General features: G+C 45.5%; 1 protein-coding gene across 2 annotated transcripts; it reads left to right on the top strand.

The window, feature by feature from the left end:
- Window positions 1–26,236, top strand: SULT4A1 (sulfotransferase family 4A member 1). 2 transcript variants are annotated; one of them, XR_003706645.2, is made up of 8 exons: window positions 1–336; window positions 15,070–15,200; window positions 17,251–17,331; window positions 17,443–17,569; window positions 19,669–19,763; window positions 22,017–22,155; window positions 23,538–23,655; window positions 24,498–26,236. XR_003706645.2 is itself a non-coding variant. In XM_028728723.2 (7 exons), exons 1-7 carry the CDS (start codon window positions 168–170, stop codon window positions 24,608–24,610), a joined length of 855 nt encoding a protein of 284 aa, XP_028584556.2. In that variant the 5' UTR covers window positions 1–167; the 3' UTR covers window positions 24,611–26,236. The 2 variants fall into 2 exon arrangements, 1 of the variants encoding a protein (XP_028584556.2); XM_028728723.2 differs by lacking the exon at window positions 23,538–23,655.

The following is a 26,236-nucleotide window of genomic DNA, read 5'->3' as shown; positions in this document are numbered from 1 at the left end:
CTCTCTCTCGGCCGCCTCCCGCCTGCCCTTCTCCCCAGCCTGCAGGGCTCGAGCCGGGCTTCCTCCCTCCTCGGGCGTGCCCGCTTCGGGGGCGAGAGAGAGAGAGGGGCGCCTGGAGCATCCTTGATGCGCCTTGGCCTCGGCTGGGCTGCAAGGGAGGAGCGAGGATGGCGGAGAGCGAGTGCGAGACCCCCAGCACGCCCGGGGAGTTTGAGAGCAAATACTTCGAGTACAATGGGGTGCGCCTGCCCCCTTTCTGCAGGGGGAAGATGGAAGAAATCGCCAATTTCCCCGTCAGGGACAATGATGTCTGGATTGTTACCTATCCCAAATCAGGTAAGAGGCACGGCCGAGCTGGGATGCAGAGGGGCTGAGAAGGAAGGGAGGGGTCACTTGTTATCTCTCCCCCCCCCCCACACACCGCATTTAAGGGATGGGTTGTTTTCCCTCCCAGATTTCACCTGTCCTCCCTCCCCCCCCCCCAAAAAAAAAACAAGTTCATGCAATGAGCATTGTTTTTTCTGACTCTTAACAAATGGATGCTATGTAATGTTGGGCTGTTACTGGCCTACTACAGAAGCGCATGACGTAAATCACATTTTTATACCTTGCTATCTCATTATCTTGGTCTTAATATAGAGCAGGTACGTTCAGTGCTGCAAATGTGTGTGCCAAAACGAGGGGTGTGTGTGTGTGTGCGTAGGTGGATTAATTTTCTCAGGTCCAAAGTGTCCCGCCTGCCTTTTAATTTGATTCCCTGCAATGCCTTATATGTGGATCAATAACAAACAGCAAGATTGGATGCCTGGTTTCCTTGGTAGGTGCAATGTGTTTACTCGGAAGTAAGTCCTCCTGAGTGCAATGCAGTTAGCATCCTAACAGAAATGGCCCAAGGCATTTGGGGACCTGAATCAGAAAACCCAAAGGATACTCACCCACAGGACTGGTTCAAGACATGTTGGCACATGAGGTGAACCACAAAATGGCACCCCCCAAAAAAGAACAACAGGAAGGGGGGTAAAATTAATATCTACTTTGGGATCGGCTGCCCCTCTGGACCCTTTGCCTGAGGCAGACCATCCCACTCTGCTTAATGATCTGAGAAGGCTTGATACTATGCAACCCAGAGGCTCTGAGACCTGTTTTAATTTAAGGTTGTGGCAAAGGAAGAGGAAAGAGGCCTGCAAGTTTCCCAATATGTATTGACTGATTGCAGAAGAGATTAAAAATCAGCTTGCTACCTATCTTTATTGACAATCTCCCCTCCCACGACATAAGTGATTGCACGTACCTGAAAGGATTCAGTACCACAAGTTTTTGGCGACTTCCGCAACACGAGAGGTGCCATCAAGGAAGGATGAGGCATGCTAGTTAAATGGAGCCATTGAATTCCAGGTACCAAGGACAAAAAATAGAACAAAATGGTGTAGACCACCCTCTGCTCATGAGCACCAGAAGGCACAGGCTGATTGCTTTCGGAAATAGGATATTGGACTGGATAGACCCTCAGTCGGATCCAGCAAGGCACGGTTGTGTTCCTGTGAGTCTCCTTGGGAGAAGGGTAGGCCACCCTGACTGCAAATATGGATCTGCTAACAGGTCTACAGAGGGCCCGCCAATTATACAAGGGTTTGATTCTGGGCATCCACATGCAAAAGCAAAATTCTGTGATGTCAGAACCGTGCGCCCCTCTCCCACGAAGTGGTGGGTTCCTTGGGATACTCCCAGAGCCCTGTAAGCAAGGAACAACCACTGGGTGTGTGGTGGGGGAGTGGAGGGAATAAAGAAACGGAAAGCAGGGTATGGAGAGGCTTCCTTGATATTTATTTACCGTATTTTTCGCTCTATAGGACTCAACCGACCATAGGACGCACCTTGTTTTAGAGGGGGAGAACAAGGGGGGGGGGAATTCTCCTCCTCTCTGCTCAGCGCCCCTTCAGCGAAGCGGCAGGAGAAACGGAGCCCCTTCCATTTCTCCTCCCACTTCGCTGAAGGGGTGCTGTGCAGCTCTTCCTCTCTGCTGAAGCCAGGAGAGTCTTGCTCTCCTGGCTTCAACGCACCGACCCCTCTCGCTCTCCAGCCTTCAGCGAAAGCAACGCGAAGCCTCCGGAGCGCGGAGGGAGTGCTCCCTCTGAGCTTTGGAGGCTTTGCGTTGCTATCACTGAAGCCAAGGAGCCTGCATTTGCTCCATAGGACGCACACACAATTCCCCTTAATTTTTGGAGGGGGTAAAGTGCGTCCTATAGAGCGAAAAATATGGTATTTATTTATTTATTTATTTATTTATTTATTTATGTGCTGCCCCCCAAATTTGCATAAGGTTGTGATTGCATATGCAAAGTAAGCAGCAGAACCACTGTATTTTAGGAGGCGAAACCATTAAATACCTTTTCCCTTGCCATTGGCTAGCCCCTACGGTAAAAGGAGATAGATAGCCCCGTATCCTACTCACTTAAGGGGAATCTGATTACAATGGGCAGGATTATCTTGAAGGAATGGCACCAAAGCACATTTCTCAAAAATACTTAGTGTGTGCAGAAGGCTCTCTGCTACTTCGTCTGTTTGAAGCTGTAGGCCCAGGTTTGACTCTAGTTCCATACAACTAATCTCACTTAGACAAATCTAACCTGTATTTTAGTGTTTTGTTTGGGGGACCCAGCCAGATGGGCGGGTGAATAATAATAATTATTATTCAGTGAGGCCCAGATAAGTATTGAAATATAGATGCAGATATTGACACACATCTGCAACCATGTAGGCTGTGCATGAATAAGGCTGTTTCAGGTGTGTTGAATCAGGCAGTTCCTTATTATTTTCCAGAGCTTGCTTCTGTAATTTACATGTGCTTAGAGCCCAAAAGTGGGCATGGGAGTGCAGCTTCCAGACATCTATCACATTAGTAACTTGTGATCGTGCTATACCTTTTGTAGCAAGTGTATTTTGTCCACCCAAATGTATGGATAGGATCAGTGCGCTGTCAACCTATGTTCCCATCCCCCATCAAAAATATGTTGAGAATGCACTGTATTTTCTTCAGAGAAATGAGGACTTCACTGGATGTCATGAAGGGCTGGTGCATGGCTCCCACTGACTTTGTAACCCTGTTGTTGTTGTTTAGTTGTGTCCGACTCTTCGTGACCCCATGGACCAGAGCATGCCAGGCACTCCTGTCTTCCCCTGTCTTCCACTGCCTCCCGCAGTTTGGTCAGACTCATGTTCGTAGCAGAGTGGAACACTCTGTCACAAGAGACCAGGGCCCTGCGGGACTTGACATCTTTCCGCAGGGCCTGCAAGACAGAGCTGTTCCACCAGGCCTTTGGCCAGGGCACACCCTGACTCCCTCCCTCAGCAATCTTCGCGGAGCTCTGGCCCAATGGTTGCCAGTGGCTTGAATTAATTAATTTTATAATGAACAATTTTAGAATGTTGTTTATGCTGTACTTTTGTACTGCTTTATTGTTGTTAGCCGCCCTGAGCCTGGCTTCGGCTGGGGAGGGCGGGATATAAATAAAATTTAACATAACATAACAGCTTCGAGAACACCGTCCAGCCATCTCGTCCTCTGTTGTCCCCTTCTCCTTCTGCCCTCCATCTTTCCCAGCATCAGGGTCTTTTCCAGGAGGTCTTCTCTTCTCATGAGGTGGCCAAAGTATTGGAGCTTCAGCTTTGGGATCTGTCCATCCAGTGAGTACTCAGGGCTGATTTCCTTCAGAATGGATAGGTTTGATCTTCTTGCAGTCCATGGGACTCTCAAGAGTCTCCTCCAGCACCATACTAGTAAAAGGAACCCATAGAATCATAGAATTGTAGAGCTGGAAGGGACCAGGAGGGACATCTAGTCCAATCAGGAATCTTTTGCCCAACGTGGGGCTCAAACTCACGAGCCAGAGATTAAGAATCCCATGTTCTCTACCAACTGAGCTATCCCATGATGTGACTTGGTTGCATTCAGCATTTCCCCACTCACTCAGCAAGCTTTAGCCAATAAATTGGAGTGAGAGTGGAGCAATGCTGAAGGCGATAACATCACTCCATTGTCTCTTGAGACAGACAGATGGCAACAACAGCAGCTTTTATCATCCTGAACTGTTGTGGGTGGACAGGGCAGGGCAGGGCAGGGCAGGGCAGGTGTTGACTGCTGGAGTCCACCCATGTCAGGAGAACCAAAGGTTTCCCACCCCTGATCTAGTGAAACCAACATGTGATGTGCCATACAGAGGTCTGGAAGGCTGCAGTTTGAATTTGGGTCACAGGTTTCTGGTTCCTCACACCTGGGACTCATCTACACTAGTCAATTATACTGTTATAACTGCTTTATAAACATGTGACAGCAGATGGCACTGTAGAGCAGTGATCTGTCGCCAGTGGGATTTTGCATTGAGGGCTTTTATAGTTTTTTCCCCTCCTATAGTGTTTTTTTAATCAGTATAGATCAAGCCCTGGTCTGCAGCCTTGAATCAACAACTGCTGTTTTGCAAGTGAAGGCACTTTGGCTGATGCAAGGTGGTAAAAGTGCACATGATAATTTATCCATTCCTGCAGCAACTCCTCCTCCTCTTTCCGCGTTCCATGCCATTCTGTGGGTCCTCCCAGTCATCAAGAATGGCTTTTCACAAGGCTGCAGCAAGGCAAGATCTGATGGCAGGAACCATATTTGAGCACAGAGCGATCAGAAGCACGTGCCATTCTAGAACAGCATGAGCTATAATGGAAGCTTTCAACCAGGAGGCTTGGAATGGAAGCCACATGTGACTCTTGGAACCAGAAAGATTTGGTTACAGACAGATGATTGGTTTCTACTAGGGAAGGATGTTGGACTGCTCCCAAGAAGAACAGGACATTTTGAGTGTGGACAGAAAAAGGCTAGAGTCACACAAACCCTCCACTCCCAGCTCCTGGTTGAAAGCACCCATTGCAAGGCAGGCACATAATGCAGATTAGGAGGTCCTCTTCTCTATTGCTTTGGTGGGCTGCTTCATCTCCCAGCATTGATTCCTGACCCATATTGCAGCTGGGTTTAATTCACCAGGGACGCAGGTGGCGCTGTGGTCTAAACCACTTAGCCCAGGGCTTGCCGATCGGAAAGTCGGCAGTTCGAGTCCCAGCTCCTGTCAACCTAGCAGTTCAAAAGCATGTCAGAGTGCAAGTAGATAAATAGGTACCGCTCCGGCAGGAAGGTAAACGGCATTTCCGTGCGCTGCTCTGGTTCGCCAGATTTGGCTTAGTCCTGCTGGCCACATGACCCGGAAGCTGTACACCGGCTCCCTCGGCCAGTAAAGCGAGATGAGCGCCGCAACCCCAGAGTTGTCCGCGACTGGACCTAACAGTCAGGGGTCCCTTTACCTTTATCTTTGCCTTAATTCACCAATTAAAACGGCCTGCAACACTGGAGTGGAAAATGTATTGAGTGGCTGGAAGGCCAAAACTCCCCCTCTGAAAACCTCCAGCTGCCGTTTCCAGATTCAGGTTCAGGTAATTTGCCCCCCCCCCTTCTTATAGATGGATTCAAGGTGCAGGAGATACCACCCTGGACAAATAATATCTTTGTTGCACAATGTAGGAGAGCTGCTTCAGGAGAAGAGGGCACACACCTGAATGAAGTATTTATTTGCACCTGCTTATTGCAGTATTTAGGGACGCAGGTGGCGCTGTGGGTTAAAGCCTCAGCACCTAGGGCTTGCCGATCGAAAGGTCGGGGGTTCGAATCCTCGTGATGGGGTGCGCTCCTGTCGCTCGGTCCCAGCGCCTGCCAACCTAGCAGTTCGAAAGCACCCTCAGGTGCAAGTAGATAAATAGGGACCGCTTACTAGCGGGAAGGTAAACGGCGTTCCGTGTGCTGCGCTGGCTTGCCAGAGCAGCGATGTCACGCTGGCCACGTGACCCGGAAGTGTCTCCGGACAGAGCTGGCTCTCGGGCTCTAGAGTGAGATGAGCGCACAACCCCAGAGTCTGGCAAGACTGGCCCGTATGGGCAGGGGTACCTTTACCTTTATTGCAGTATTCAGTCATCATTTTTACTGTTAAGAATTCTGCCATGTCCTGGGCAAATGTTCTGTTGAATGTGGTAGACTGCACCGATGCAGCAGTAGCGTGCGAATGCCACATTAGAATTGGCTGGCTACATCTTTATTGCTTTCTTTAGCTGTACATCTGAAATATTTATGGCATGCAGGAAGCAAAGCACTAAAAGCTCTACTTGATTCCTTCCCCCTCCCAAGTCTTTTAAAACGTTTCTCTTTTATGAATCCTGCACTAGTTTCATATCTGTTGCAGCCTTTGCTTAATTGTTATTTTCCTTAAGGCTAGATTCCTTGCAAGTACATATGCTAAGAATGTGTCTCTTAACCACACCATAACCAGACGCAAGGTGTTTTTGACCTGGGGAAATATTCAAAGATGGAATTCTCTTGTCCGCAAAGGAAAACAAGAAAAGTGGTAACATTTGTGATTCTAGTGCTTGTGTAGATTGGATATTACAGCAGAACAGACCCCAGTTGAGGTTAATTTAAAATTGATTTAGGCCTTGTAAGCATTAGCTCTAGTTGCACTTTTTGAATTGTTACATGTATGTACCAGGATGTTTTTACTGTATTTGCTGGATGAAAGGAAAATGCTGTCAACTTTTCCACTTTCCACTTTTCCTTGCATAATTACATGGAGACTTTCCCCCAAAAATTCTTCTGATTTGCTATCTCCAGGCACATGTTATGAACACCACTCTCTTGAGCATTAATCTCCTTCAGACTCTATTCACTTGCAGAGAACAAAAAGCACATGGTGATTGCTCTTCCTATTTTCAAGCTGCTGGTGGGACTTGCATGACGGGCATGCACAAATTCATTCTGCATTCAGAAACTTGCACATCTCTCCAAAAGTAGCTTTTCAGATATTATTCCCAAAAAGAAACCCACACTTCTTGTTTCCCTGTTACCACATAAGTGGAGGTGAATGTGGATTCTAAAACAAAGGAGGCCAGGGCAGCAGTAGAAGTTGGGTGATAACCATGGAATTCTCAGTCAAGTGGGGGGAAATGTCTGGTGAGCTGTTGCAAGGAGAGAAGGGCTCAGCACCACCCTCTGGCAAACCCATCACTTTCCTCTTACATGTGCCCCCAGTCCTGCTTGGCCTACTGAGAAGCAAGTATAGGGCTGGAAATTTGGGGATTATTGCCGATGGAGCACACTCAGACTAATGTGTGGCTGAGGGAGCAGTGAAGAGATCATTATTTGTTGTCTCTGCTGCATCCTCCAGGAGTTGCCCAGAGGAGAAATGGTATGTGGTCTGGAGGTTGGTCACTCACTTAGAGGGTAAAATTGATTGGCTCCAGTGATTTAGATACTATGATTGTGGCAGTGTCAGCCATGGGGCCAAACATAACATTTCTATTGCATATAGATATCATTGTTGTAAACCACTTTGATTTTTTTAATGGCATAACTGTATATAAATATTTGTATAAATAAAAATTAATATCTGACCTCATTTAAACAGATGCCAGCCACAGTTCACTGCAGAAACAGGATAGTATAAATACCCTAAAATTAAGCCTGTCTGTTTAGGGCCACTATGAACTGCAAAGATTTGCCACTATATGTTTCTGCAGTTGCATAGGGTTGCCACATATGAATGTGTTTTATTCCTGGAGACAATGCTGTAAATTATTGTACTGCTTTTTTCATCTTGCAAATCTGGCAGCTTGACACAGCAGAGCTGTTCAAAACGAAGCCATCATTCTCTCAGTTGGCACTGCACATGTTATTTGCTAGATTTTGGTCTGTGGAAGAATCAGCTGTGAGCAGCAAGCAAGCATCTCCGGGGCTGATGCAAACTACAGCTGGTCTGCTGTTCTCACGTTCTCAAGTGCCTTTGGCTGCTGCCACCATGAAGTGATTGAGCGGCATTACAGATGTAGCTTGTGGCAGTAAATACACCAATTCATTACTTAAGCCCAGAGTCCAGGCTTAATTTATTAAAAGAAAAAATGACATAACCGCCTGGCAAGAGTACGCTGGAGGCTCACAAAAGTGATACGTAAGGGTGGATATAGACAACCATTCGTTAAGTGGCAACTTCCCACATTTGCATGTAACCCCTGAGCCACCTCATGCTGGCAAGCCAGAACAGAGGAAGTTGTCTTAGCCAGGTGGTTCAATGTTCTCCACCAGCCTTCCTCCAATGTTATGCTGTCTACTACAACCTCCATCACCCTGACCATTTACCATGGTGGTCACAGCTGATGGGAGTGGCAGTCCAAAACATCCAAGGTTCCCCGGTTGGGGAAGGCTGATATACGATGACTGCCAGCGATTCTGCAAAGTATCAGAAAGGAGAATTTCTCATCCCTATCTGGAGGGACTGAACCTGGCGGTGTTTGCATGTGCTGTGCTTCCTCACTCTATCTGAAGGCAAAATATGACCTCGCCATCCTGTAGGCAAGTCAAAATGTTTCTTGTTTCTGGCAGTTGGAGTCCAGTTATTCTGAATTTATCTATTTTGGGGTCTGAAAGCTAGTGACTTACAGACACTCCCTCAGCCAGTAAAGCAAGATGAGTGCCGCAACCTCAGTCATTTACGACTGGACTTAACTGTCAGGGGTCCTTTACCTTTACCTTTTAAGCTAGTGTTCTCCAAATTTTGGTCCCCAGATATTTTTTTTGAATAGAACTCCCATCATCCCTAGCCAGGGCCAATGATCAGGGATGATGAGAATTCTACAGGGATGATGAGTCCAACATCTTCTGGGAAACCTGCTCAGCTCATCCATTAACAGTGGGATTCTGCCTCCACTCTCTGATGGCAGCCAATATGGCGGTTCTAGATACTAATACAATCCAGACCATCTGTACAAACTGCATAGAATTAGGGGCTTGGAGTATCTTGGCGTCTGCCACAATCGTGCCAAATTTCAGGCACTTACATTGCCAAAATTCTACAGTAAAATATTTCTTCTTGTTTGTTTGTGTTAACAGCTCACAGTTGTTTGTCCTATAATTACTGGGGATTTTTGTTCTTTGTTTCCTGCCCCTGTGATTTTTTAATCTAGTATACGGCTTTTGTTGGTTTTAAAAATTGATTTACAAAGATAACAAAAGAATCTAGAAAGATAAATAAATAAGACACACACATATAAATATAGAAGGTTTTAATTACCTTTTTCAGCACATATATCTGCAATAAAAATGAATATTGTTCCCAAGGTAATATTTTTTTACTACAGCATATTCCAGTTGTGTCAACAGAGAGAAAAATATTAACCTGGCAATGTCTTTTCAATAAGTTTGTATAGTACAGAATATAAGCAAAAGAAAGCCTAGAGTATAAGCAAAAAAGAAAAGAAAAGAAAAGAAAAAAGATAGAAAGAAAAGAAAAACGAGGCATTTCATTCCTAATTAAAAAGCATACTATCAGGCTAATGGAATAGTGTGGTTATCTGGATGTTATCAAGGATCTGGGCAGGAGTACATAAATGTAGCTGTTAGCATCTTTATTACCAGGTCTGGTAATACTATGCTTAATATATCCAAATAAAATTATTAATGGATCTAGCGGGGTTCATTCTGATACAATACCATAGTACATTTTAAAAAATAATCTGTTGCTTTACTGTATTACTCAATCACTGATGTTGTTTTGTATTTTAACCAGACCCTCATATGAGCTGACACAGCTGCTTTGTAATATTTTTTAATAACACAAGGGAGGGATAGTGCTCCATCTTTTACTGGTCTTAAAGGGTATCTTTCGAGCCACTTCAGGTTTTGTTCCTGCCCATAAAAAAAATTATGACCATTTCCTGCTAGTTAGTGATGGTTTCCTGAAGTACATTCAAGATTAGAGTTTCATTCATAACACTGATGTTTTAAAAACTGATATCTTAAGGTTTTGTTTTTATTTAACAAAATGTACATTCTACTTGATTGTAAGAAAACCTTTAAGCAGTTTACAAGAAATACTATGAGTTACTGATAAAGCAGCTAAAATCAAGTAATTAAAACCATTTCTAAAACCATTAAAACCAGAAGTTATTTACCTGCCAAACTAACTGGCTTGTTATATTAATTAACTCTTTTTGTGATTCCAAATTTTTCCACGATTTAGTTCAGTTAGTTCATCTGTACCTGGTAGATTCCATATGTGCCCCCCCCTTTTGCTACTACTAATTATTCTGTGTTCCCTTAGGGGAGTAGGGCCAGCCTACATGCCATTATCCCAGGTGCCTGGTTCCTCCAGAGGCTCTTGGACTCCATCTTCCATCAGCCCCAGACAGCAGATGGCTAATGGTCAAGGGATGATGGGAGCTGGAGTCCAGCAACCTCTGGAGGAAACCACATTGACTATCCCTGAGTTATCTGTTCTGTGCTCATGACGAATCTGAAGCAGGTAAGGTTGAGAGAGAGGAAACGACCGGCCCAAGTTCACCCATTAGCGGTAATTTGAACTCAGGCCTCCTTGATCCCAGCCTGACACTATATATCCATTATACTGACACTGGCACCGTTCCTTCAAGTGAGCTTTCTCATGTTGACTCCAGCTTAGAACCAGAAGCTGTGGTCACATTTGGCTGATTCGCCTATGTTTTACTTCAGCCATTGTGCATCTCCCTGACCATGTTATTACAATTGTTTGAGAACCCTGATCCTGCTAGCAACTACGAGACCTGACATTGGCAGCAGCACCCATGCCTTGCCGTTTTCCGGAAAGGGAACAACATAAATCCGAAAGGTTCCTGGCAATGCAAAGCAAACAAATTAAACAATGGAATGGTAGAGGAACACCTTCTGACCCTGGAACTGAATAATGCAGATCTGTCGTTAATATTAATATAATCAATATATACATTGACAAACATGAAGTCACTGTGGTATATGTGTAGATTTCACTTGAGCTGCTGCAGTTGTGTTAAGAGGCAGCATAATTGCCCTGAATAATTGTGTCCTGATGCTAAAATCTATGATGGAAACCTACAGGGGCCTCTTTTTTTCCCCAGAGGTCACCCCAGGTTGCAAAATAATGTCCTATTCTCCTCTAAAACCACCTCCAGCACTGGAAATTATATGTCTGTCTTCATTCTGAGTCTGAGCCTTTCTGATGCAGTCATTGTAAATGTTAGCATCTAAAACATTATAGCAACTGTTGCTAACTACATTGAAATTTCCTAGCAGTAAAATGGAAAGAAACTCTTCCACAGTACAGTGGACACTCAGGTTGCGAATATGATCCATGTGGGAATCACGTTTGCAACCTGAAACGTTTGCAACCCACAGCGCCATGTCTGCACATGCGCGGGTAGTGATTCGGTCTTCTGCACATGTGCAAAGCGCAATTTAGTGCTTCTGCACATGCGCTGAAATCCGGAAGTAACCCGTTCTGGTACTTCTGGGATCAGCGCAGTGCTCAACCCGAAATCGCACAACCTGAAGCATCTGTAACCTGAGGTTTGACTGTATATGGGAAGATGTGTCCACAACTATCAATTTTTATAGTGACTGGAGCCAGTGGCGTAGGAAGCGGGGGCAGAGGGGGAGGGCCACCCCGGGTGCCATTCTGGGAGGGGTGACAAGATGGCCCCTGCCTCTCCCCAGCTGTAGAGCGGCTGAGGGCGCGCACAATCCGTATGGGCGCCTCTTGCGTGCCATCCGCACAGGCTGCCGCTCTTGCGCACGGTGATTGTAGGGGCTTCCGCGCATGCACAGTCCATACGGGCTGTGCTGCCCCGGATGCGGGGAGGGTTCTTCTGCCACTGACTGGAGCTGACGTATGTCAGCTCCAGTGTCCCAAACTCCCCTTGTTCCAGGCACATTTTGCGACAGGGCATTTCATTAGCACAAGCAGTTTCTGAGCTCTGGGCGCAGTACTGCGCTGAAGATTTCAGATTAAAACTGCAGAGTGGAGGGAAAGGAGGACCTTTTTCTGCCTTCCCACTTCCAGCTGCACTGTGAAGACTGGAGAAGAGATCCTCTTAAGAATATTAGGGGGTGGGGGGTGGGCAGGGGATGGACCAGACCACGTGAAAAGCGAACATAATATTTTAGCTGCAGTTCATTCATTTTCAGCTTTGTATTCTTGTTATAAAAAATGTGCCTAGACATGCCCTTGCTGCGCCCATAACCCAGGTTTACGGTGCCATTTAGCTCCTCACTTTCATATCTCAGGTTCTAACACAGGTCAGCCCCTACTTTTTAAAAGAGGCCATTATTTTGAATTGTGCAAGGAACAAAAAGCAGCAACATTGGGTCTGCCTGCTGACTCTCTCCCATGAGCCTTGACAGACACAGGCAAAGGGATTTTTACCCAAGGAATGAGAAATCCAAGCCAGGGAACTTACGCCAACAGCTCCTGAAGAGATAATTCCTTTGTTGCCATGTAAAGGCAGGTGACATGGGGAGCCCCAGGGGAGGGGGAGGAGGAGACTGGTCAAGTTCCCTAATTGCCTTGGGGTAAATTCTGCAAAAATATTCTCAGTGGAGGGAGACATTGCAACTAGAAGTGTCAAGTTTGACTGAAGCTCAGCCATGCCTTTTTCTGCATGTCCATAGAAGGAAAAACAAAAATTAAAATGTTTTGCCTGACTCCCCATCTCTGGAGATACAAAAACTAAATATTAACTTTTGTTTACTATCCAGCCTGAAGTGTTCTGGAGAACCTGAAAGCTGGCACACCAGTTTGTGAATTTTTGATTGGTCTGATAAATATATTGCCCTAACAGGGAAGTTGGGGTGGGTGTTTTTCTTATTGGTCAATACCTTTACTTTTTGTTGGGGGGGGGGGAGGATAATTTTAAGAGGAATACAAGTGCAAAAGCTCAGGATTTTTTCTTTTGCAAAAGGTAAATCTCCCCCAAAATTTTGGAATACAGTTTGTTGTTGGATTACCTTAAAATGTGCACATACTAATATTAATACCAAAAGAGGACATGAGCCAGCAAGAAAGAGGACCACACAAACTGGAATGGGAGATCATGGAATATAATCGTAGAGATGGAAGGGACCCCAAGGGTCATCTAGTCCAACCCCCTGCAATGTAGGAATCTCAACTAAAGCACCCATGGCAGAGGAGCCCCCAACCTCTGCTTAAAAACCTCCAGGGAGGGCAAATCCACCACTTCCCAAGGGAGTCTGTTCCACTGTTGTTGTTTTTTTTAAAAAAATTAAAGATTTTCTTGTTTTACAGACGTATATGTAATGCCTCTCGTATTTTTTTCCATGTAACATTTTTACAAATCAGTTTCATTTGTTGAGACATTGGGGGGGAGATGGGGGAGATGGGGGGGTTGGGTGGCAATGTTTCTATTTTGCTTAATGTATGTAGGTTCTCTGCTGTTCACCTGTGTTCCTTTGGTGGTGAGAGAGGTTGGGGTTGGCCTAGGGTGTGGCTGTTCATTTGTGGTTGGCTGTGGCGATCTTTGTTTTCGTGTGTGAGTGGGGTGGGTGGGTGGGTGTTTTGGATCAGGTTAGCCATATTGATTTGTATGCTGTTGGTGGATTATTGTCATTGTCTTGTTGGGTTGTGTATGTGATAAAGGGGAGCCATACAGGGGTGAAGGTATCTTCTTCTATTTGTCCCCGTGTCAGTTTCAGTTTGTTGGTTATTTTTTCTAGTAGGGCTGTTTCCCATAGTATTTGGTACCATTGGTCCATGCTTACAGTGTCTGGTTATGGTGTTTCTGGCTGCTGAAAGTAGGTGGGTTATGAGTTCTTTGTGGTGTAAATGGGCATTGTTGTCTTGGAAGATGTTTAGTAGGGCCAGTTCTGGGGTGATGTCTAATACTTGCTTAGTTATTTTACATATTTCTCATATGGCTGTTGTCCAGAAGAGTTGGATTTTGGGGCACTCCCACCACATGTGGAGGTATGTGCCTGTGGAAATGCAGTCTGTTCCACTGTTTAACAGCTCTTAGTTTATTTTCTTTGTATATTTTCCTCAAAGTGCTGTTAAGTCATGTACCGTATTTTTCGCTCCATAAGACACACTTTTTTCTTCCTAAAAAGTAAGGGGAAATGTCTGTGTGTCTTATGCAGCAAATGCGTGGTCCATGGAGCCGAATTGCTCAGGGGCGAAAAGCAGATCATGATTATTTTTTTTTAAAGAGTGAAGTGGGTGTTGAAACAAAGCTGCTGATCGCAAGCGATCAGAAGCGAGATAAGGAACGCTAGCGATAAAGGAGGCTGCCTGGGAGGGGGGAGATAAAAGCCCATGGATCCTCAGGATTTTTACATTGGGTCACCCCAAATTCACCATCAGATCACATAGCATGTCCATGGCTACATCTTGCACCAAAAAAATCACGCATCCACTGTTTCCTGGGGCTCCAGTAGCGCAAAAACGTGGTTACAAAGCACGGATCCACATGAATCCTCAGGATTTTTGCATTGGGCTACCCCAAACTCACTGTCAAATCACATGCCTGTGGCCGCAGCATGAACCACAAAAGTCATACATCCACTGTTTCGTTCAGAATATTTTCTTTTCTGGTTTCCCTCCTTTAAAAACTAGGTGCGTCTTATGGTCAGGTGCATCTTATGGAGCGAAAAATACTATTTACCGACTACTTTACAAAAAATAGCGTCCAGAAATTCCTCAGGTGGAACTCTTAAGCTAATGGATTCCTTCAACATACTATACAGGGAGCTGAAATGGGGAGGAAATGGAGGCCACATCCTCTTTCCGGGAGATATCAGCAGCAATTTGCTTTATGCTGCACTTTTGAAACGATTGAGTTAGCAAAAGCAGCCCAGAGAAATCTAATCCAGAGGGCACTCATGAGGCAATGCTTTGGGGGGTTTTAACCTGTGGATATTGTCCAGCCTCTGAGTGTTTTCCTTGTTCAGTCAGATATAAATTAAGGAGATGATTCGGTGCCACATTACAGATCTTTGACCAGAATGGGTGTGCAACCAAGCTTACTGCATGAGGTGATGATAGCTTACATAATTTTTTAAAAGGTTCTTAAACCACTATGTCCAGAGGTAATATCTTAGCCTCTGGATGTCTTGGCTACCACTCATATCGACCCCTCCAGCAAATAATGTCTGGATTGCCATCTGTTATCTCATGTTTATTTGATTTGCAGGCACCAGCTTATTGCAGGAAGTGGTGTATCTGGTGAGCCAGGGAGCCGATCCCGATGAAATTGGGTTAATGAACATAGATGAGCAGCTTCCAGTGCTAGAGTATCCTCAGCCTGGACTGGACATTATCAAGGTACGTCTTAATCGACTGAAAACATCTTGACCAGTTGCAATTATTTTCATTTTACCTCTGCTTATTTGGCTTCCATTTTCAGAGCTCCCTTTTAATTCCCCTTAAGTGTACTGGAATGATTCATAATTTATTGGGTTGCCCTAATAGTTTGCTAAAGCATTTTTGTAAGATATATTATGCTTTCAGATAATACTCAGCTGCTTAAGTGCTTCAGCGAGAGGCACCAGTTTACCTTTCTTGTTCTGAAAGTGGAGTGTCCCAAGGCAGCTGCTTTGCATGTTACCAGGAATTGCCAAAGAGGAGCTGTCTATTCTCCCCTGTCAGAATTTGGAAATTCATCAGGTCTTTTCTCTGTTGTCTTTTAAGAAAATATTCAAAACACATTGATTTGGGTTTTAACTCAGGCACTTCTCTTCATCATTTGCAGTCTTTTTCCATTTTCCTCTTTTGTATTTCATGTTTATTAGACTGCAAGTCTATTGGCAGGGACTTAGAATCACAGAATTCTAGATTTGCAAGGGACCACGCGGGTCATCTAGTCCAAACCTATGCAATGAAAGAAACTTTTATCAGGCTTGAACCCGACAAATTCCATGAAGCATGTTTTTTCCAGCACCAACTTAACATGAAACACATCACTGGCATATAGCATCATAAACCTGAATCTTGCAAAGCGCTGTTTTAAGTGAAAATATACCCTGGGAGGTGGGTGGATGGGTAGTTTTATTTTTTTAAGTTTCTAAGATTTACTCCCCATTCCACCCATTTTTTAAAGATAACTTTTCATGGTTTAAATGCTCTAGAATTATATTAAATCACAATTCAAAAATTCCCCTCAAGGAGGTCAGGAAAGGAGACTCGCCACCTTTCCAGAGAAATAGTTCTTTATTGCCACCACTTACTGAGCAAGTGACTGTTTCAGGAGAAGGGCATTACAGGCATGGAAGGGCATCTGGTGGGCCACTGGGAGTGCAGAATACTGGACTAGACGGGACTTTGGACGGATCTGGCAGGGCTCTCCATGCATTCTTAAGAGGTGTGAGACAGCGCCCCTTTGATATCTTCTTGCTGTTTCCTGGAATATGGTCACACCAGCCTGCTTTTAAGCCACACCTGGGAGTCTATTTAATGAATAGCTAGATGCAGCAAAATGTATCCAAAGGGGATTTCTGCATCACAAGAAATGTGCAAAAACAGCACAGCAGTCCTGCTCTCCACCCTTATCCAACAGACAGGGCATCCTCCCCTATCAAAACATTATACTGAAACTGCATGGAGTGCGTAAGTCAGGGGTGTGTAACTAGAGAGGAGCACCAGTTTGTTGTTGTTTTTTAAACTGCCCCCCAGTGTGTTTTCTCAAGTGGTGTGTTCTATTTAATTTCATTGGCGCATCTCTCTAGCTAAAATGAAACCATCGGAAGCAGCTGCTCTACATTTCTCCAAGTCAGCTGAGGGCAGTGCAGTGTCTGTGCTCTCATATTTCCCCTACTGGAATCTATGATGTGGACGAGGGAGGAAGAATTAAATGGGAAAGAACACCATTGATCAGTGGATTTTAATAGACCCCCTTCTCTTTTCTGAAATGGAGTCTGGGTATTAGTCTAGTGCTGGAAAAGTGAGGCCTAAACAACTCTGCAAGTAGTTTGCTGGAATTGGTTATTAAAATGCTGCAGCAGTCCCTTTTGACTCACCTTCCTGACCTTGGGTTTCAGTTTTGTGTCTCTCTGTATAACATGCTGCTCAAAATGCCCAGGCACTGGGAATGTGGCCTGATTCATGTACAACTGGAGCAGCACAGAAACCATTAACAACCACAGAGAGAAAACACGTGGCTCTTTTGAGCAGCAGAGAGGAGTGTTGACTGCATAGCAAAGAAACCGAAGCATGCATGTTCCTGTAGTAGTAACTTGGTGTCTGAACCGCCAAAGCTTTTGGCTGGAAATATGAAACTGGAAGTTATAAATACAGGAGCACAACAAAGAGGAATCTGGATCACTTAGAAGAAGGGATATATTATTTATTGGTTTGTTTTCCATCATGTATTTTACAGGAGCTTACATCTCCCCGCCTCATCAAAAGCCACCTGCCATATCGTTTTTTGCCTTCAGACCTACACAGTGGTGAGTCCAAGGTAAGAATGGTTAGCTTTGTATTATTTCTTCCCTGTGTGTTTTGTGAAATGGGGCGGGGTAGGGTGAGAGAAATATCCACAGATTAAGATGAATAATTTCCATGTTCTTAGGTAATCTACATGGCTCGCAACCCCAAAGACCTGGTAGTGTCTTATTACCAGTTTCACCGCTCCCTACGAACCATGAGCTACAGAGGAACATTTCAAGAGTTCTGTCGGAGATTCATGAATGAAAAGTGTAAGAAAGTTTGACACTGGCTATTGGCAGTACCTTTTAATGTTTCAAATTCTTTTCTGCACCACTTCTTAGGAACAAAGTGTGAAACCGTCTTGCTTGTAATGCCTCTAAAGTTCTGGTTCAAACCGTTCATGTTGGCATTTGCCTTCACCTGGTGGAGGGACCTCCACCACACACCTTGGATATTGAGATGGATGCTCTGCATCCGCAATGAGGAACCTGTGAACTGCAAGGCCTTGTTGGGCTGCTGCTCCCTTCAGCTCCAGCCAGCATGGCTAATGGTCTGGGAGGATGGGAGTTGTAGTACAACAACATTAGGAGGGCACCAACTTGGAGAAGGCTGACGTAGGTACTTGCTAAAGATGAATCTCACATGAAATGCAGCTGTAAGATGCAGAAGATTCTCTCTGACGTCACCAGAAGTCACTAAATATATTGGAATATATTCAGAGATTGCTTTTTGGTGCTCCCAAAATTTCCTTTCCCAGAGGAATGTATGCAAAGTCTGGGTCCCTTCCCTGAAATTAATCCCTTTGTGATGCCTCTGTCTGAATGAATTGGTGTGCACATCTGAGCACCCATGGAATTACAATGAGTGAATATAGACAAAATGAAGCACCCTTTATGATGACACTAAAGTTGTATTGGAAGGAAGAATAAGACAGAGATGATTACAAGTGCTACCAAAAGGTTTATTTAGCTCCATATCAGAGATGGGGCTGCCAGTTGCATTCACTAACCACATAGCTAAAACATGGCAGAGTGGTGATGGCAGGGGTAGGTGATTATTTTATCATTTAGGAGATCCCATCTAAAGTTCTGGAGGCCTTACCCCATGGGCAGCCAACTTCTTTAGCAAGTGCCCAAAGTATATTACAGTAGATAGTTTGTGGGAATGTTGAGGGTGGCAGGAGAGGATATATTGTTTATCAATAACCTTCCTAACTTCCGCTAGCAAGTTTCTTCACTTAGCAGTGTGCATTCCCCTTCTTACGCAGCAGAAACTCGTGTGAGTTTCTTAAGACAATAAGCAATTTGAATCCCTCTTAAAAGAATAAAGGCACCACAGTCTTATCCATAAGTAACAAAAAATAGTTTTACTCACAATCAGGCAGAGCACAGTGTGATCCCTGAAGGCAGGCTTTAAGCTTCAAGTTACAAACATGTACAAACGGGTTTACCCCATATGGGAGAAAACCAGGAGACTGCTGTGGCAGCCAGCAGTCCAGTCCAGGTGATTCAGGAAGCAGACAGGACAAACAGGAAGGTCAAAGAGAGGGAAGTGGCTGTGTGACTTGGCCTTTTGCCTGGTCTGGGAAGGTCACGCCCACCTACTAGTCACATGCAAGGAAGGATGCTCCAGGGCAGGAGGAACAGGACGTTTCGACTGACTGGACCAAACATTCCCTTGCATGTCCACTCTAGCAAAACAAGGAATGTTGTATTTGACTGCTTCCAGTGGATTACATCCCACATAGTTCACCTCTAGTTTGCTTATAGCACATGTGCAACTACCTGTGCGTTGATGTGGCTTCATTTCTGAGCTGAAGCAGGAAACAAGCAGCTGTTCAGTATGGGAGACACAGGCAGGAATACAGACCGGACGCTATTAATTAGGCCCAGTCAGGTGCCACTGCCCACCACTCCTTGTGCCACTTGAGTTGTCACATCGCCATTCAAGCTGGCCATTGGTCACGTATTCCTAAACCGTACAGGGTTTCAGCTTTTAGTAGGAACCATCATGCATAACTGGGTCAAGTTCTACACCAGAAGCAAATATGTATTCAGACTTAAACATGCAAATGGTGAGTGCAACTTAACCAGATTCACATGTCTTGTTGGTTTTCCATCCTCTCTCTTATGTTTAATTTTCACACTGCCTGCACACAGAATCTGGAGAGGTTTTTATGATTCAAAACAAGGATAAATCTGAATATACTTATATTGTAAAGACCGTACATACTCCTCTAATAGTTTTTGTTAGAAAACAAGGCAACAAAATTCAGTTCATGCACTTCTTTCCAGCTTTTATGTTTCAGAGAAATTTAACTAAAAGTGATGTCCTTGCGTATTAGCCATTCTATTTCCTGTCTCTACAGTAGGATACGGTTCATGGTTTGAACATGTGCAGGAGTTTTGGCAACATCACATGGACTCCAATGTTCTCTTTCTCAAGTATGAAGATATGCACAAGGTAAATTCATATTGTATAAAGGCTCCCCCCTCTCCCTTATTACCTATGGACTCCCCCCATCCCACCCCAGGGTATCTCTGATCAGAACTGGAGATCCCCTCCTCACTGATACCAATTACCATTGAATGGAATTTTGTGACTTGCAGTGATACTTATATTTTATAAGAATCAGTTTCTGAAATGAGATGGGGTATTAAATTGCAGGAGAAGCACATTAGTCAAATGAATAAAAGAAAGCAAACAACAAAGCAATCCAAATGGAATGGAGGGGCAAATTTGGCAAATCCGAAGCCTTGCGAGGATCACAATGAAAATTAGTAAGCCATTTCAGGGCTCTGAGGCTGGCAGACAGTTTCCTCCATTCTGGTGTGTGTGTGCCTTAAGGACTGTCAGGGCAGGGCCAGAGGCTGATCCAGGGGAAGGGAGTAGTGATTCATAGGGTTTTGTGCCTCCAGAAAGGTAGCAGTCAGAGCTGGGGAGAGGTCTGAGCAGCTGGAGGGTGGGAAGGGGTGTCGGACACGGAGTGTGGGACACAGAGCAGGAGCCAGGGCTGGAGGAAGAACAGAACTCACCAGGAGTGGAGGGAGAGACACTGCCTGAAGGGCAGGGTGATGGTGACGGCCGAATCCCGTTTCCCACTCTGTCTTCTCCCCTGATGTCTCCTAGAACCAGGAAGGGCTTGAAGAGCCAAGCATAGCAACAGCTTCTGTGTAGGAGAAGTCACCGGTTGCTTGCTCTCAGTCTCTCAGACAAGAATACTTAAGTTTGGGTGTTTATGTGGCCACGCTGTTGCTCCGCTAGTCTAGCTCAGAGCGCGTCTCAAGTGGGGAGGGGGGTCAGCTTCCTAATTACAGACAAACTGTAAGTTTGTGCTTTGTCAATAAAGAATTAAACTGCCGGTCAATTGTCTTCCTTGTGCAAGGTGTGCTCAGGACCCTGGGTGTGGGTGTTAGGGGAGCCTTCATCCCTTTTGCCTTTGAAAGAGAGCACCTTTTAGACACACTATTTGTCCCGTTTCCAACTTTGCCCCCTCAGAGCAGAGGGATTTTTGTGGGCAGCTCTCACCATAAAAAGTCCATTCTGTGAGATGGAGCTGAGTGAACAGGAGCCCCTCTCAGACTTCTAGCCATCTACTACTGGTTTGTGATAGGGTGTGGCCCTAAACTGAGCCCTCTGCTTCTCTCCCCCACCCCCGCAAAATAAATGGCCTGGGCTGCTGTTGTTGGGATGGCTGTGCACGGAGCAGGGGCATATGAATGGGGCTTGGTTAGTGTCAGAATCCACACAGGCAGTGCCTACCAATTCATGCCACGGTTCCCACCCTAGGGAATGCCTGTCTGGATTAGAGCATTTATATCTAGTTAGGCTATTGTCATTCGCCTACAGTAGGAAACTGATATTCACAACGCTATTACAAGCCATTTGCAAGGAATCTTTAAATCTGATTTCAGCTATTCAGCTGCTTGAGTTAGGACCTGAAAAATGAGTCTATACCACTGATTTTAGGATGCTGCTCTCGACTCTGCTAACACATACCGTACTTTTCGCACCATAACACTCAGTTTCCCCCCCCCCCAAAAGGTAAAGGGAAATGTGTGTGCGCATTATGGAGCGAATGCAGGTGGGAGAAGCCGCTCTTGCAGGCTTTTCGGAGAGGTGCCTCTCTTTCTCCGTGTCTGCCTGCAGCCGGCAAAAGCTGAGCGCAGCGTGTAAAAGCCAAGGTGGGAGAAGGGAGAGCCTCTCTTTCTCCGTGTCTGCCTGCTCTATGGCTTTTTGGCGAGGTGACTTTATAGTCTGATGGGCTGACTGTAATTCAAGCAAAGGGAGAGCCGCTTACACACATGTAAGCGGCTCTCACTCTGCTTTCTTCACAATGAGCCGGAAGGAGGGACAAAGAGGGCATCCCCTTCCGTCCCTCCCCCAGCACCTCACCAGTAAATTCAAACAAAGCGGCTTACAAGGCTCGTGTCCCTGCGTCTCCTCCTCCTCTTTTTGCTCCGGTTCGAGGCAAGGCAGCTGCACAAATGTGAGCTCTCCCCCTCTCTTCCTTCCTTCCCTCCCTCCCTCCCAGAATATTTTTTTTCTTGTTTTCCTCCTCTAAAAACTACATGCGTGTTATGGTCCGGTGCGTGTTATCGAGCGAAAAATACGGTACTTCTATGGCTGCTTGCAGGGCTCATTTGTTATTGCTAAATGTTCCCCTCTTTTTGGCTTCTCTCTTTATTGGCACGTGCATGTAATCTTTCATCACAGGATCTGGCAACTATGGTCGAACAGCTGGCGAGGTTCCTGGGCGTCTCTTACGACAAAGCACAGCTGGAGTCCATGGTGGAACATTGTCACCAGCTCATTGACCAGTGCTGCAATGCAGAAGCCCTTCCTGTGGGCAGGGGTATGTGCAAATATTTGTAAAAGTGGAAGGCAGGTGCTGTGGGCCTCAACGATTGCGGCACTTGCAGACACAGAGGTTGAAACAGAAGTGCTGCACCCTCCTCTGTCGTCAGATACTTACTATGATGCCAAGAAGCTTGCCTACAGATTCAGAAGCATGTAGTACAACCTTTTCGGGACTGGAAAGCAATAGTTTATGTTTGTAGGTATTAAAATGCTCCCTGGGATTTTTCCACCCCTTTTTAAAAAACGACCTCCCTAAGCGTGGAAAGATAGTGCTTCAGGATGATTCCACCGCATACCAGTTTTCTGTTGGTCCTTTTTTACCATTGGGTTTGGGAAAGGGAAATTGTCAATGGAAGAGCTGTACCACATGCTTCCTGATGTATGGATTGGCTCAAAATGCGTTGGCTTTTCCAATGGGCTGTTGGGGGAATAGAAGGAAACCGACAGAGTAGGACGGTGGAGACAAATGGAAGTAAGCATCTTGGCACTGAGCCTCTTGGGCTGGAGACAGCCCATCACCTCTTCAGAGTGTGGAATGCGGCATAAGAAGAAGACCCTCCTAGATATGAGCTGTTCTGATGATCTAGAAAGGGGGGTTTGCAAATGATTAAGAAAAATGGAACTTCCCTCCTTACAACGGCTCGGCTCTCCTCACCGATGAACACCTGTCACTTTTAAAATTTGATCTTCCACACCTCTTCTCTCCCCCCCCCCATTGCCCCCTCCATATTTCATGTTTAGACAAACTGAACTGCCACTGTCACTTCTAGTATGGCCCAGAGACGTTGCCACTGTGGAGCACATATTTATTTGGTTTGTCCCACAAACACCAATACCAGCTTATTGGAAGTGTAATGAATGTGTTTGCAGAACAGAGGATACAGTGGCTCTGTCTCTCCCACCTTCTTTGGTCTGTCTTCAGCCCAAGGTATCCAAAAGAGGAACAACCAAATTGTCACCTTTTTGCTAATTCTGTCTGGCCACAGTTGTTCTCTTTGTTTCACCTTACTGCCTTTGGACCGGCACTCTGTCCTACCCTTAAACAGCCCACCTCCAGAATGAACTTCATTTGGCCTAGACATTTTCTCTCAGAATATATGCTCAAACTTATTCACTGCCTGCCTTTTATCCATACATGTCTTCTTTTTTAAAATTTGTTTGTTTTGCTGCTTTGCATTTGTGATAATTTTCCGTATTTCAAAATCCAGCCTAAATATTGATATGTGTTTTCTGCCTGCCTTTTTTTCATTTGTTTGTGCAATTTAAAATTCTGTGATCAGCTTAAAATTAGTTTATTGCTTTGTTTAATTTACCACCAGCTACATTTTCATTATTTTGCTTTATGTTGGGTTTCTTTCATTTTCCCTCCACTTTTAGCTCCTTGACCTTTACTCAGAAGATAACCCCCCGTTGCTGTGAGATCAGGCCATGGGTTAGCTTACGTTCCTTACATTTGCTCCATATCCCATCACAAATCACAGTTTCATGAACCCAGGTGGGTGACTCTTCGACCAGCTATCCATACACATCTTTGGAAAATGGTTATCCGCAAAATATAATACTTGTTATTTAAATTATCACCGTGGCGGCCTACATTTTTGTGGGCATGAGTGTTGCCAGTCACATCCAAAGGGGGAGATTGTGCCTCTCTAATGTAGGGGTGGGGGACCTTTTTCACCCTTCTAGGCAGCCTCTAGGGGGCGTCTGTCACTGGTGGGCTGGGTCCAGAGCAGAGGTGGAGCTAGCTGCTACGGCATCCAGGGGCGGGATTAGCCACCTACGGGAGCATCGTCCATGGCGAGCTGCGAGCGTCCCAGGGGGGTGCTGCCCACGGCAAGTGTGCCAGGGGCAGCGGTGATGTCCCCCCTCCTCAGGGATGACACCCAGGGTGGACCGCACCCCCTTCCTCCGCCAGTGGTCCAGAGGCCAAAGTGGGCGAGGCAATTGTACAGCCAGCCCCATCCATTCTACCCTATGCAGGCAAACAAGAGGCGTTTGAGTTCAAGGACATGTTCCAGACAAGCCAAAGCTCTCCAGGGGGTGGGAGGCAGGCCTGGTTATGGGGGAGTGGCTTGGTGAGAGACTCAAGGGCCAGACAGAGAGGCCTGGAGGAGTGCATTTGGCCCCCATGCCTGATGCTCCCCACCCCTGCCCCGATGTACACTATCAGGAATTACAGGGGCAGAGAGAGTGACCAGCAAGCGGGGCGGGGCGGGGGGGGGGATTCTCTAGCCCTTTTGGAGGACGACACTTGCTGTTTTTGTTAACAGATCCTGCCACATCCTGTCAATGATTATCGGCTTAATTTCTGGTTCTCAATTTCTCTCTCTTTTCCAGGACGTGTTGGGCTGTGGAAAGACATCTTCACTGTCTCCATGAATGAGAAGTTTGATTTGGTTTACAAACAGAAAATGGGAAAGTGTGACTTCACATTTGACTTTTATTTATAAAGCATAAAGCAAAAGTGCATGATTCTGATATCGGGATCCCAGCTAGAAGTGCTTTCTGCATTCATTTATTACTTGCTGGACACAACACTATACCTGTTGCACATATCAATACTTAAAAAAAAAAAAGGCACCGTGCATTGGGAAGTGAAGGTAAGAAGAGCCCTGCAAGATTGTGTCACTGCTCCACCTAGTTCAGTGTTTGCTTTTCAGGTGTGGCCCTGGGCTGACCACCCCTGGCTTACACACGCATAAAGGCACAACAAGCTTTCTCTGTTGGTTTATGGGCATCACCTGCTCACTGCCCTTCATTCCATAAGTTAATGATGCATTGTATGAAGAAATAACACCCACCCACCCCATTGCTTCTTCTGAACCTCCTGCCCTTCTTTCTCTTTGGACGTGAGAGGGGGAAAATGAGCTTCTTCCTTTTTGTCTCTGCACCATTCACAGCTGTAAAATTATTTTTACTTGCTCATTACTTTATCTCGCCCAGGGCAACCCAAAGCAGCTTGCAACCAAACAGGCAATAGAGACATTAAAGCAAGACAAAAACCTTTGCCAAGCCCCTACCTGGAACTGGCCACATGTGCTTTACTTGGAAGTAAGGCCCAATTTGTTCAATAGGACCCTTACTCCCAGGTAAGATGGGGATAGGACTGCACCTGGGGGGGGCGTGCTTATTCAGAAGTAAGTTTGTTTCCTTAAAGCACTTTTGCCCCCAAATTCAACAAAAGACTCCCAGAGCTGCTTAAACAGATCAGCAGTGAGGCACTGCGCTGATATTACCTGAGGGAATCAGCATTCAGAAAAGGATCATGGAGCTCAGTTCAGCCCATTCTGGAAAGCTCTATGCACTTTTTTGCACAACTGATTTGTGAAATGATGGATTTAAGAACAACAAAGTATCTGCCCCTTAGGTTTATAATCCAGAAGGCAAGGAAAGGGAATTGAGAGGGAGGTTATCTGACTCAAAGGTGGCACATTCATGAGCATGGTGCCTTACTTGTATTTTTCCCTAAATTAAGAAGCGGAGCCAGCCCTACTATTAGGCAAAGTGAAGTGACTACCTTAGGTGGTAGGTGCTGGAGGGGCAGGCAGTAGCTCTTAAGTCCCCCAGCCCTTCCGCTGCGTTGGAGGGCAGAGCTGTACACAGCATGTCTTGACCCCTGAACTAGCTTGCTGGTTTAGGTGTGAGCATGGAGGACACTGCTCCATCACCACGACTGGATTAAGATTCAACTGCCTGTCTGAATTGGCTTCTGTATGTGGCAGGGGCACCATCTTGCCCTTCACCTCAGGCAGCAAAATGCCATAGGTCAGTCCTGCTAAAAAGCCCCCAACCCATTTCCTTGGAGGGAAGATGGCTGCACAGTTGCCACTCTCGTTCATGTCGCTAGGGCTCCTTCAGAAGAACTTCCCGGTGCATTGTTCCTAAACAGAGTCAACACAAATAAGAGAAAACGTCCTTCCTCTGTAAATGAAAGCATTCTTAAAAAAAAGAGATAAATGCCAGGAATACCTGACTGCTATGGAACACGTTCTACACATGTAAAGTATGTAGTATATACACAGTTTAGGGATGTATACCTTTTCAGAGTCATTGTGTATTTAAAATACTTTATGGAA

Source organism: Podarcis muralis, chromosome 6, assembly GCF_964188315.1.
Source record: "Podarcis muralis chromosome 6, rPodMur119.hap1.1, whole genome shotgun sequence".
Classification (NCBI taxonomy): domain Eukaryota; kingdom Metazoa; phylum Chordata; class Lepidosauria; order Squamata; family Lacertidae; genus Podarcis; species Podarcis muralis.
Note: the sequence above shows the minus strand (reverse complement) of the source record. Positions and strands in the feature narration are given on the sequence as shown.